The 13,253-nt window shown below is 37.2% G+C and overlaps 1 protein-coding gene, 1 long non-coding RNA gene and 1 pseudogene across 2 annotated transcripts; 1 reads left to right on the plus strand and 2 right to left on the minus strand.

Annotated features, from left to right (window-relative positions):
- Window positions 1-309: 309 nt before the first annotated feature.
- On the minus strand, window positions 310-3,776 carry LOC120002333 (annotated as a pseudogene).
- Window positions 3,777-4,052: 276 nt separating this feature from the next.
- Window positions 4,053-6,234, plus strand: LOC120001974 (peptidyl-prolyl cis-trans isomerase CYP20-1-like). Its single transcript, XM_038850504.1, has 3 exons — window positions 4,053-4,407; window positions 5,850-5,925; window positions 6,146-6,234. Exons 1-3 carry the CDS (start codon window positions 4,327-4,329, stop codon window positions 6,232-6,234), a joined length of 246 nt encoding a protein of 81 aa, XP_038706432.1. The 5' UTR covers window positions 4,053-4,326.
- A 2,530-nt stretch (window positions 6,235-8,764) lies between these two features.
- Window positions 8,765-9,388, minus strand: LOC120002334. The gene is made up of 2 exons (XR_005469155.1): window positions 9,247-9,388; window positions 8,765-9,154 (listed from the first exon to the last, which is right to left on the minus strand). It is a non-coding gene; the product is annotated as an uncharacterized LOC120002334 (long non-coding RNA).
- Window positions 9,389-13,253: the final 3,865 nt, after the last annotated feature.

Below are 13,253 nucleotides of genomic sequence, written 5' to 3' on the forward strand. Positions count from 1 at the left end.
AAGACTCATAAATTATTTTTTCTTTTAAGGATAATAATTTAAATGTAAGGAATGCATTTGTTTATATACCTTTCTTATATTATGGGTTCAGAGTATTATTAAATTAATTGTTGAAAAATAATAAATATAAAATATTTGAGATATAGATTATAATTAGACAAAAAAAAAAACCAAGTTTAAATTCATTGACAAATAATTACAAGTCAAATAGTTGTTTAATCCAACGACATAAAATATCTCATATTTGTATTAATATTTTGTCCCAAAATTTAGGTTTTTTCCTAAAAAAAATACAATTGGTGGTTCAAATTCAACCACTTTAGTAGAAAATCCAATGAAAGGCCCCCGAACTTCTTCTAATAAACGTCCCATAAAAAATTTAAAGAACGAAAAGAAATGCCACAGGCAAGTAGAAACTGTTAATTTTCTAACAGAAGGGTAAATTTGTAAATGTGTAGAGACAGGATACACGGAAAATTTATTCTGAGCTACGCAAAAACCCAAGCTTCTCAAGAAGCCATAACTTGCAAAACTTTTGAAACTGTATACATCATTTGTTTGCGTTGTTAGGTGAATTTTTCTGTTTCAGCTTCTGCATATCTTTGACATCCTTGATTGTTTTTCTCTTCTGCTGTATCAAATTCTCCATTAGACTACTGTCAGCAGGCTGGAGGGTGCATGGTGGAGCTGATGAAGGAAAAACAGTTTATTTTCTTAGGAACTGTTTCTGCTTCGAGTCAGCCAAGCAAAGCAGAGATTCTTCGCACATTTCCAGAGCAGAAGGTGGCGGGACTGGCTTGAAATCTTGCAGCTTAGAGTACTCTGATATGAGATGTAACATGTAATCATAGACACGATCCATGTTCAAGTTTTCCGTCAAGTCCTGTCCTGCTTTACCAATTCCCATAGCCTGTTTAGTCACATATAAAAGTTCTATTATAAAACAAGAATTCAGCATTACACAACAACATCAAACTAAATAAATCTGTAAGTTCTTCGAAGATGACTTGAGAAACTTTTCGAGTTTAGATATCACCTCTAAAGGGCTAAAAACAGGATGATTCTAGTACTTGTCAATGGATATTACTTCGTTCCCATTTTGCCGTCACCTTATCATTTTCTCTATCAATTCTTCTATCCCCCTCTCCCTTTTGATTTTCGTTGCAATACAGTTGTCAGTAATGAAATAGTGCACTTCTCTGTTAATATACGTCTAACAGTTCTTGTGGACAGTTTAATGAATGATGACAAGAACAAATGTTAAGAACTAGACTCATACCTTGTGTGGGTTTGTATTACCCCAGTCGACAGCAAATTTAATAGACTGGCATATATCAGTAGAAGATACTGGCCAATAGTTCTTCAGAGGAATGAGACCACGACTGAAGAAATCTTCTTACTGTGGGGTAATTATCTGTGGAAATGAACCACATGATACGATATATTTCAAGCTCACGGACCAAGCAAAGCCTTCAGCGTAGATTTTATACCTGCAAGAGAGGATGAGAAGAGAAAAGGAAGCTAAATGATCAGTAGCATGATGGCGTCATTCCAAAATCAAAGGAAAAGGATTGCTATTTGGTGCTTAGACCAACATTCAGACAATGCAACAATCACTGAGCCTCTAATAGGGTATTCTCTCCACTTGAACACACAATGGAAGATATCCTCTAAGGAGTTCCAACAAGATTTTCCTTTCATTCTCCAAAAAGTACGCAAAACTGTATGTATGAACGACTAAACTTCAAGAATAGAACTCACCAATGGTTGCATTGATTTGATAATTTGGACTGCTGAAAACCCATTCTCCCTTCTTCCAACCAATCCTGTAATATGCAGTGAAAGGAGGGAATCAAAGAAAATAACATCCTATCCACGACTTTTCAATTATGAAGGAAAAGGTTCACTTGACGATTCAAACTAAACTTGCCGCATAATTTGTGCTTTCCAGAGCCTGGTATGATTACATTGTAGTAACTCTCTGCGAATAGGTGAACCAACATCTGGATTTCCTTTCCAGTATGGGAAAGGGCCCTTCTTCAACCAACTTTTTGCTTGAGAACCATTTTTAATATCTTGAAACTCATCATCCCAGGGTCTTATATTTATCTCTGGCCTGTATAAGTCACATAGATCATCGCAGAAGTGGGAAAATATAGAAAGTATAACCTACCTATATAAGTCATGCATGCCAACATCTCATAATCAAAACTGTAGAACCTTTGTTCATAGTCGACATCATTATCAATTTCATTCATAAAAAGTAAAATTTGCAATAGCCTCTACAAAACTATGTTGCTTCTGTTTTGAAGCAACTCTTTCTTGACTAATCTGTCTCATAACCACCTTACCAAGCTCAGATTCATCCTCAAAATCAATTAATCATGCTTGACAACTTTGGATCATACTATATGGGGATCTTCAAATGTTGGCCTAACTAAATGGTATGCAGCAAAACCATTTATTGACATCAAACATCACAAATTGAGGTCACAAATAAACTTAACTTTGCAAATCATGGCAAATGATGAGTATTGATCCTTACCAGCCCCAGAAAGACCAATCAGGGAGAGGTATGTCAAAGTGCTCCTGGGTGGTGCAATATTTAAAGAGAGGCAAGGGCATGTCGGCATGTTCTGTCCTGTTAATACTGGGCTTGTCCATGCAATCAAACATAATATTCACATCAGGAACCATCCCCGGATACCTTCTGAGCAGCTGCAACAAGCCCCAGATGGTGAACATGGCTCGGCTCTGCACACATGCGTAGTAAAGATCTACATACAGCCTCCCACTTGAGATCACAGCACGGAAGGCGGCATAGTTCTTTGATTCCGCAATGCGAGTTTTGGATATCCGGGTCCGAGCCCATGGATTCAGATCCCGGTGGATCCAACGGAAGACTTCGGGGCATTGAAGGCTATCCCGTGATAGCTCAGAACTGACTCGCTTTGAGGTTCTGATGCCAGTGTTCTTGATGCTGCTATGACCACAAGTTAGATAGGAGCATTGAATGATCTTGTAGGCACGGGATTGACGGGTCTCCTCGATGAAAGTTTTTGGTGGGAAAGGGTGCCATGGTGTCGGGTCTAAATTGTGACCTGCGACTGTCTTGGTCTGCGACACGAAGTCGTCAACCTACTTTCAAGAAAAGAAAACCCACGGATACATCAATTAATTAAGAGATAAAAAAAGAGTGCCATTTTTTTCCTCACCAAAAGCAGTCAAGAAATCAAGTTCTTCGATAAGTTTTCTTGGTCATTTAGCAGAGATCACAAAATCCAGAAGGCAGTCAACCAAGCAATCAATAACTGGACTAAAAACATGCTTTTGTCACCAAAAACAAGCTGCGCATCAATTTCTTAAAGCATTCTTCCATGTCCCATTAACGCAGCTAACACGGAAAACCCGCAAAGCCATCAACCCATCAACCAATGACGAGAGTGAAAACCACGATTTTGTTAAAACAATCAATATATTCTTTGTGTGGAAGCAGTTTCTGGGTGTTATTCCACAATATGAAAGACCAACAAATTAGTCAAACAATCAATAATTACGGGAGAAAAACCATGCTATTGTTACCAAACACAACTCAAGCAGCTTCCGGGGAAAACAGAAACCCAAACGAGTACGGATTTACATAGACACGAAAGGGAATGTACAGGGAAGACCTTGTAGATGATGAGAGCTGTAAGTGACAGAGAAGCCAACGCGATGACGGAAGGGAAGAGATAACAGGGAGACCGAGTTGTGATGTTTCTCGACAATGTGCCCATTGGAGGCGATTTGCCATGGATGTATTTCTTCTTTGGCTTCGCTATTCCCTCACTTTTTCTGGGCCCCAGCTTGTAGCGGGATTGGCTTGCCGTGACCTATTGGATCACAACCAGTTTGATTGGGTGCCACGTGGATGGTTCTCCTTGCATTTCGAACCGTCTGCTTCTCCATCGGATGGTTGTTCGGAGTCTGAAGTTCTTCGAATGTGGGTCCCCCTTTTGAAATTTTGACTGTTATTGTCACAACGATTTCCTTCAGTCAAAGGCCTCGTTTGCATGAAAAATTAAAGGTTGGTGAACCAAATACTCTCATAAATAAGCGTGTCATTTTGTTCAGATAAAAAAAATACAATGATCCAGAAAAATTCCAAATCGAAAACAAGCGGAAGATCTGGAAAGATCACACTGACAAAGTCATCTAGGGCAATATCGAAAATCATTTCTCAAACTATTATGAATCATAAGATTATTGCTCAAACTGTGAATGTTCTGCGCACTTTCTTCATGTTCCTCGTACCAGCTTCCTCTGCTATTCTGCAAATTTTAAGGTATGGCGAGATCGTTCGCGGTTGCACTACTATGGACTCTAGTCCTGTTTGGAACCCTAACTCTCATTCAGGTGCTGTCCACGGTTAGTTCTATCGGTCATCTACACTGGATCGATCATTGGATCCTAGGTCTTGATTTATTATTGAACTTCGTGTAATTCGTTCCGACTAGAGTGTTTTTCTGTGGATCTGTGTCAGAAATAACAGTCGTAGCGTTTATTCTCAATTAGAGGTCGATACTGTTTCTAGTTTGAATCTTCAGAGTGATTGGCCATGTATGAGTTTGCAACGTGCAGTTAAAGGTTGATTCTGATTTTAGCTTGAATTAGGTGATGTTACTGTTTTATTTTTCATTCGTATGCTTGTTTGTGTGTTTTTAAACCATAGAGATAATTTTGTATAAGTTCTACGAATAAGTTGATCGTGATTGAAAGAAAAATAGTTAGATATTTTGTTTCTTAGTGATGCGTGTGTGTTTAGCGTAGATTTCGTTTTTGTTATCTTTGGATGAGTTTTTCTGCAGTTTTTAAGGCTGGTACTGATTTTAGCTGGATTAGAGGGACACATAAGTTGATTCAGATTGAAAAAGAGAGAGAGCAAGGGGTTGGTGTTGATCATTCATGATTCTTGCGTTCTTTCACTCCATGGATTAAATATATTTGTGTGAGTTTCAGGCGGGGGCTACTGGAGTTTGATACTGATTTTTGCTTGGACTATAGAGAAAAACAAGTTAATTGTAACTGCAACTGAGAATGGAAACGTTTCTTCTCTTTTTGTAACTTGTTCATTTTTGTGTGTCCTTGTATTTTGGCTTTGAAGCGGCCAAGTTTGTCTGAACTTTGCCAGGGCATTACTCATTAGAGGTCGATTCTGATTTAAATTTGAATTAGAGAGGCATGAGGTAATTGAGATTGAAACAGAAATTAGTTAGGTATTTTGTGGATTATGAGCAAGTTTTTGTTATCCTTCGATTTGTCATGACTAATTTTTGTTTGTTCCTTGAGGGGTCAGCAGAGGTTAATGCTATTTGATCTTTTGTTATTTGTAAGCGAATTGTATGTGTGTGATTTTTAACTTCTGATAGCCCTATTTTGTATGAGTTTCACAGTGGGTAATGGGGGTTGATGCTTTATACTAATTTGAATATGGATACACGTCAATAAATTTGGATTGAGATGTAGACTGCAAGGAGGCAACTGGAATTTGATACTGATTTAGTTTGGAATATCAAGAAAAACATTTTGTAAATTTACTGAAGTGCTTAATCTCTGTGTGTGTTTTTTCCCCCTTTTGGCAAATTTTGTGTTCTCTTCAATTTTAATCAATTTTGTGTGAATTATGTGAGGGGTGATTAGACAGTGTTATTACTGATTTTAGTCTGTATGAGGTATAAAGGTGATATCGAAAAACTAATTAGTTAATTAATAATTGAAATATAAAATGGTTAAATAGTTCCTGCTGATCCATAATTGTACGAGTAATGCATATGGTTTCTGATGTTGATTTGCAAAGAGTTACATCACAGGCAAAGGAGAAGGAAGATTTGAAAGAGATTACGCATAAAGTTTACTTTCATGTTGAGATTGCTGGGAAACCTGCAGGTATGTCTTACTTGAAATAATCATGTATGCCAAGATTTTCCTTTTCTATTGGGAAGTTTATTCATAGAAATTTTGAGTTTATGAAATCTAGATATAGATAGCTGGTGTGCAATACAATACCTACAGAAGAAAAAAGCACATCCACCTATGTTTCTTCGATAGATATTCCTTCATGCTTAATGCCTAAGGGCCTAAACAATCATCATTTGTTGGTTCTTAGGTCGTGTTGTCATGGGTCTTTTCGGAAAGGCTGTTCCTAAAACTGCAGGTACAGCCATATCACATTCCAGATTAGTTAATACATATTGAAAGTCACTTTAATAATATCACATTCCAGATTAGTTAATACATTATTGTCCAAAATTATGATATTGAAAGTCATTCCAGATTAGTTAATATCACACTCCAGTTTGATATTATTAGAACAAATTTTGGAAAACTTTAGTCACACCCCACCTTTTACTAAAAACACCACAATTTGAGTTGATCATCTCTTGTAAAACTCAGTTGACGGGGTTTCTTTAGTAAAATGTGGGGTGTGACTAAAGTTTTCCCAAATTTTCCATGTTACTGGCTGTCTGGAAGGCCCAGCCCATGCTGCTTCTTGGGCTGGGCCTTAGACTAAGTCAGCAGGCCTAACCCAAGAAAAATTTACTGGACTTCTGGACTGGCCAGCCCAAATGCCTTCTTGGGCTGGGCCTTAGACTAAGTCAGCATGCCCAACCCAGGGACAATTTACTGGGCTTCTGGAATGCCCAGCCCAAGCTTCTTCTTTGGCTGGGCTTTAGACTAAGTCCGCAATTTGAGAGTGAGTTCACCACCATTGGATGACAGGACGGTTAAGATCTCAACAATTTAAGATAAATGCTGCAACCACATTGCAGCACCCCCATCCCGTCCCAAGTGCAACCCATCTTGATAAATTAGAACAAGCTTTTACATGTTACTGGGCTTCTGTATGGGCCGGGCCAGCCTAATTTCTTCTTCGGCTGGGCCTTAGACTAAGTCAGCAAGCCCAACCCAGGAAAAAGCCAACTAAACGAGCCATTTATGAATCAATCATGCCTATCAAACTTCATAATTCATACGAAAGCCAACTTGAAAGAAATGGTTTTCAGAGACCATCTAATTGAATTCAGTAACCACGTATATCAAATCTATCAAGGCCTGCAACTAAGCTGGCTGAAAATAATACACCAATCACTAAGAACCTTAGCCAGAAAGATTGTTGGAAACACGGAGCAATTCTAACGAAAAATATTTCCCACTTTTAGGTGGATAATGCACCTTACAGCTAATGCAATAATACACCATACGTTCATCAACGGGTAAATAGAAGATGCTACCTTTTTGTGTTCGCATGCATGATCAGAAGTTTTACAAAACAATTAACATGATAATAAAGGATTTTAAAAAAGATGGCTTCATTAAAGGAAAAACAAAAAAAGAGGGAATTTTGTGGGTATGTGAATGTCGGCATGTAATGGGGGATGGTCGGGTGACACAATCTAACAGCAAATAATGAACTTGCAGATATAGTATAGTAAGATGGCAGTTGCAGCGAGTCAAGGTTTTATATTCAACATGGAGGAAACTAAAATCACACACAGATGTACACTATTTAAAGAAGACAAAATATATGGCCCAAAAAACCTACAATAGCTAAACCTAAACAGAAGAAAAAACTTCCACCTTAATAAGAGGACATGAAGTATATATAAACTGAAACACGTATGCACATCAAAACCTAAATTATCAATAAAACTTGCTCTCGAACAAAATCACCTTTTATGTTGGTCTAGAAATCTGAATTCTAACCGTAACCTCCATAAAGATACCTCATGGCTTAACAATTCAGGGATAAAGCATCAGTGCATCACTACTCAAAATAGATTTCATTGACAACTAGCACCATGTTGACCTCATTGCCATCACACTTGCAACACCCACTGTCGCTATAGATTTTCTTAGCTACTCGAGATTGGAACTCCCGCCAACCATTCACCAGTTGAAATCATTGACACTTTTACTTCCCCAATTATTACCCCACCTCATATCCATTCCCTTACCTTCTAAATGAAGTCATGAACACAAGTCGTCCTGCAGAACTGGGTTATATCTTCATAAATTTAAAATGGTTCAAACTACACGTGCCTCCATACTAAAATATGTTTGCACTCATATGGAAGCAAAACAACACTGAAAAAAAAACACAATAGAAAACAAAAGGAGCAGCTAAAATGCAGATTTTTAAATCATACATTATTTCCACTTACAGAGACAAAAAGATGAGCGACACAATGTTACAGTCTATACAGGTAATCCTAGAGAATGCAAGCCTATTTATATAATATAAATTAGATGACATATTTGTTTCCCGTCAATCCTATTTCTTCAAGGAAGGGCAAGTCAAATGTTGCTTTTAATTCTTAAGTTCTTAACTATTCCTCCCTGATTTGCTGCGTCTATTCTCAAACATTTCATACGTAGACGTTCTTAAACTATTACAAAAGAATACAACTAATCCGCAATTATTTTGCATATTTGAGATGTACAAAATGATAGACACATGAATCATAGAATTTATTTATAATTCAGCAATTGACCAAGGTCTAAGGAACAGATTGAACAGCTAGCCACTGAGAAATGCACCTTCTATGAAGCCTCGTTAAACAAAATCTCAAGCGTCAAAATAAAGATCTATCTACCTAAAGGACAACAGTGTATGGTTGTGGTTTCTGTTGATTAGAAATTTCTCAAAAATCGAAAAGGATTTCATCAACCATAATCATCTAACCAAGATTTACAGAAAATACAGTGCAATGAAAGAGAGATGAACTGAACAAAAATACCTTACCACTTTAGCGGAGCAGATAAGAGCATAAGCAAGTCTCGCAGGTATCAATCATACTTACAAACATAAAGAAAACAACATAACAATGATCACCACATAAGCAACCATTATCATTATCATCCGAATCACAATAATCACCACGAAAACAACAACTATTTTGAACGTCAATCAAACAGACAGACACATAACACATGAAGACTTAGTAGACCAAACACCACAGATAAATCCACTAAGACTGCAACAGTCTGACTCCAACGCAATTGAAATTAACCTAATTAGAAAAAAAAATAAAATAGGTTGATCAAAATTTACTCAAATCCATCGATGGATCAGTTGACTCAGGTCTCGGCGCTCGTCTTTTCCATCCTTCTCGTTCTTTCCATCATTGATATCACGCCGTTTCAGTACAATGTTAGTGAAATTGACCAACAAATCAGAGTAAATCGAAATCACCTTCGAGATATTACCGTTGATCTCGCGTGTCTTGGCAAGATTGTCAGCGGTCTTGGACTGGCGGTTATCGTTTACATGCTGAATCAGCTCCCGATTACGATCTAGCACGGACTGCACCTGCCGGAAGCTGCTACTCAGCGTGTCCCATGCCTCCACGTCACACTCCTCGGCCTCGTATTCTCCGTTTAATTTTTTTCTCCTTCTCTAGCTTGCGGAGGTGATGGTTCGTCTAGCTTGCGGAGGTGGTGGTTCGTCGTGGTTTTCTCCCAAATTTTTTGTCACGATTTTTAGAATTAATATCTTCAGTGAGAGAGAGGAAGGAAGAAACAGACAAGCTTTGATGACGTGGAGAACTCTGATTTGTAGGTCAAAAAGAAGAGAGAAGGCGTTTTGTGAGGCCAGAGAAACTACTACTCTTTAGATATTCAAATTTGGTACCACGTGGATGGTACTCCTTGCATTTCGAACCGTCTGCTTCTCCATTGGATGGTTGTCCGGAGTTTGAAGTCCTTCCCTTCCAATAGAGGTTGCTGTATGTGGATCCCCTTTTGAAATTTTGACTACTTCGCGATTTCATTATCTATCGTAAGGCTAGAGAAGGTTTTTCATCTTCTATATACAATGTACAATTGCTACATGGAAATTGGTTTTAATTAAACGAAAATTTCTTTGCTTTTAATCAAATAAAATTAATTTCAAACTGTTTGCCTTTTCATCTCTCCCACTCCTTCAGGCTTCAGTTGTTGGATTTTGTATAGCAATAAGAAAGTCCCACATTGGACAAGTATAGAAAGAAAGAATAGTTTATAAGTGTGGACTTAACACACTTACTAAATTGGATAAACATTCATAGATGGGCTTGGGCTATATGCTTGGGCTATATATATATATCAAAAGATGGGCCTTGGGCCTTGGGACTTGGGGTCTCATTGACTTAAGAAATATTCTTTATTTTTTTTATTTTTATCCAATTACAGTTTATTTTAACAGTTGTGTTTGTCTGAGAAGAGTTGTGTCTGATCAACACAACTTCTCTACAAAAACTGCTTGTAAACTGCTTCTGTCTTATTCTATAAATACCAGAATTAACATGGTTTTTAGATATCAGAGTTTCTGACATTCAAACCTTCATCACAAACTTTTGATTTGAGAGAAAAAGCACCCAATAAATTCGCCAGGACCAAGAATCAAGTGCACGATTCTTGGCTATAGATTGTTGAATCCTGGTGGCAGACGCTCATTGAACTACAAGCACAAGAGTAGGGGTGAATTTCTGCTATAGGACATAGCATTGCGCTATCCTCAATCTCAATTCAAGTCAGTATTGTAATTGTATATTTATTGTATTTAGTTTGTTTTAATAAATTCTTTAAATTTCAATATTCTATGCACTGTCATTCCTGATTGTTTTCCAACATCAGTACGCCATCGAATATTTTAAAACTGGACCGATAATGTTCAATTTGCCTTTTCATTTCTCGTATTCCTTCAGAACACCATCGATTGCGCTTGTTCATGTAATCGGTGCATGCACTGTCGGGACTTGTTATTGTCCAACATGATAAAAGCCAAAAAGATGCGGGTTTATAAGAGTGAGCCCCTCTAACACATGCAAGGTATGTGAACCTGATGTATCCACAGAAATTAGATAATCCAAAATGGAGTTGGCCTAAGAGAAACAAAACCGTTTAGATCTTATGTATTCATGAAAAACCAATAACCCAAAATGGATAATATCATGTATATGAGTGGGTTGAGATTTTGATGAATACCTGCCATATGGGATGGGGGCCCAAGTCTAGCATAACAAGTTTGGGTCTTGCTCTCTATTAAAAACCCAAGTTGATAGTAGGAGGTTTGTCCTCCGTTATAAGCTAGACTCCAAACTGACCATTTTCTGATGTGGGGTTCTCATCAATCCTCCTTGGCTGAACCATTTCGGCATACGACTCACTTACCACCCTAAACCTTGCGAGCCAGGGTCACTTAGCCTTACCAAGTCCAGTGGATCTTGGGTTTTCCTAGTTGCTTTTTAATGACATTTTTTCTCTTTTCCAAACCGCCCACTGTGGACACGACCCACTGTCTACTAACCCAACTCCACAAATGAATGGGCTCTGGGGCAGGCTCGCCTACGATAGTGCCAGCCCACAGGCTTGCACGCAGGCGCGTACGCTCTCAATAAAATCACCAATGATGAAAACCTTGATCTTAAGAGAATTAAGAACAATGTTGGGTTGAGAGAAATCTCTCGATTTTGAGAACAAATCTCGATTTTTGTTTAATTTCTTTGATTCCTGAAAATAAGTACAACTTATCGACTTATATAGCCAAAACAAACAACCCAAAACCTACTCAAACTAGAAGACCAAAACTATATAGAAAACTACTTTATACTTTGTGTGAGGTCATTTATAGACGTAATCACATCTTCCCCTCTCTGACGTATGTGATTTTCAGGCTTCGTCCACGATTTTTTAGAAGGACATATTCATTTGTTAAATTTGTTTTCCTCTTGCTTTTACTTCAAGCAAACGAACTTTATTTCGTGCTGCCTTCTATGTGTTATAGCTTGCTGTTAGATTTGTGGTGAAGCACACAACCTGTTCGATTAATATTCTGACCCTGTAAACTGCACCAGACCAATCAGGGAAAGGTATGTCAAAGTGCTCCTGAGTGGTGCAATATCTAACCTGTTAAGTTTCACATAGACCCAATCAAAAGTGGTTTATAAACTCAAACCCACTCTCTTACCTCCAACAAGACTTTTTTCTAGGCCAAGTGAGTTGGACTTTTGATGCTTAGTAACTAGGTTAAAGAGGGAACAAAGCCCCCGAAATTTTTCTAGAGCTATTTACAGAAAAATTAACTAATTTCTCTTGAATTTTATAACAAAATTAAAGTGAAAAACAAAAAACATCACAGAATGTATAGAAATCCTGTACTTACAAAAAAATATTTTACTTGAAAATGAATGTAGTTACAATATTTAGATGAATAAAAAATTAACTAATTTATCATTGATTATATAACAAAATTAAAGTGAAAAACAAAAACATCACATAATACGTAGAAATCCCGTATTTACAAAAAAATATTTTACTTCAAATGAATGTAGTTACAATATTTAGACGAATAAAAATGAACTAATTTCTCATTAATTATATAACAAAATTAAAGTGAAAAACAAAAACATCACAGAAATACATAGAAATCCCATACTTATAAAAAAATATTTTACTTCAAATGAATGTAAAAATAGTATTGGACTACTGCTCATAAGAATCAAACTTGGCTGCAATAGATATCTAACAAACACACAGACCATAAAACTGGCAAACTACTTTTGTCATGTGTGTACACTACTATATTTTTTTAAAATCCAGGGGGTCAAGTGCCCCCTGGCACCTATGTGGCTCCATCACTGTTTGTATGGGGGTGTAGATTTACAACATAAACAGAGATAAGAGCATGTTGATTCGAAGCGGATAATATTATTGGTTTGTATGAGGGTGTGAATTTACAACATGATATCCGAGGAATTCAGTACAGTTAGACTAGTCTCTACTCCACTTATTAGGTCTGGCATAACCTAACCCACAAATACGGGGGAGTGTTAAGTCCCATATCAGTTGGGACTCCCGACCAAGAGTGGTTTATAAACTTATGTCTACTCCCTTAAATCCAACAAAACCTTTTTCCTAGCCCAAGTGATTTGGGCTTTAAACCATGGGTGGACCTGATGTATCCTCAGAAACCAAAGAACCAATAGCGGACAATAGTGTTAGTTTGTATGAGAGTGTGCATTTACAACATAAACAGAGGCAAGGACATGCTTATAAAATGGTTAGATAAAATGGAATTAAGATATATTTTAAGCAAATCAATAGGTCTAACAGTGCTTAAAAAAACTCTTTATTGATTATGTCCCCAACCAACAAAATGATTATATGTTAGGACACAAATAAAATAAAATTAAAAGGCAATGCTTTAATTAATTAACATACGAACTTCCAATAAT

This window comes from Tripterygium wilfordii, chromosome 7 (assembly GCF_013401445.1).
Source record: "Tripterygium wilfordii isolate XIE 37 chromosome 7, ASM1340144v1, whole genome shotgun sequence".
Lineage (NCBI taxonomy): Eukaryota > Viridiplantae > Streptophyta > Magnoliopsida > Celastrales > Celastraceae > Tripterygium > Tripterygium wilfordii.

Excerpts from the sequence above, each read along its gene's own strand:
- LOC120001974 (XM_038850504.1), top strand. The coding sequence starts at position 4,327 with ATGGCGAGATCGTTCGCGGTTGCACTACTATGGACTCTAGTCCTGTTT. Across the intron at positions 4,408-5,849 it reads TCATTCAGGTGCTGTCCACG|GCAAAGGAGAAGGAAGATTT; the intron begins GTTAGTTCTATC and ends GTTACATCACAG. Across the intron at positions 5,926-6,145 it reads GATTGCTGGGAAACCTGCAG|GTCGTGTTGTCATGGGTCTT; the intron begins GTATGTCTTACT and ends GTTGGTTCTTAG.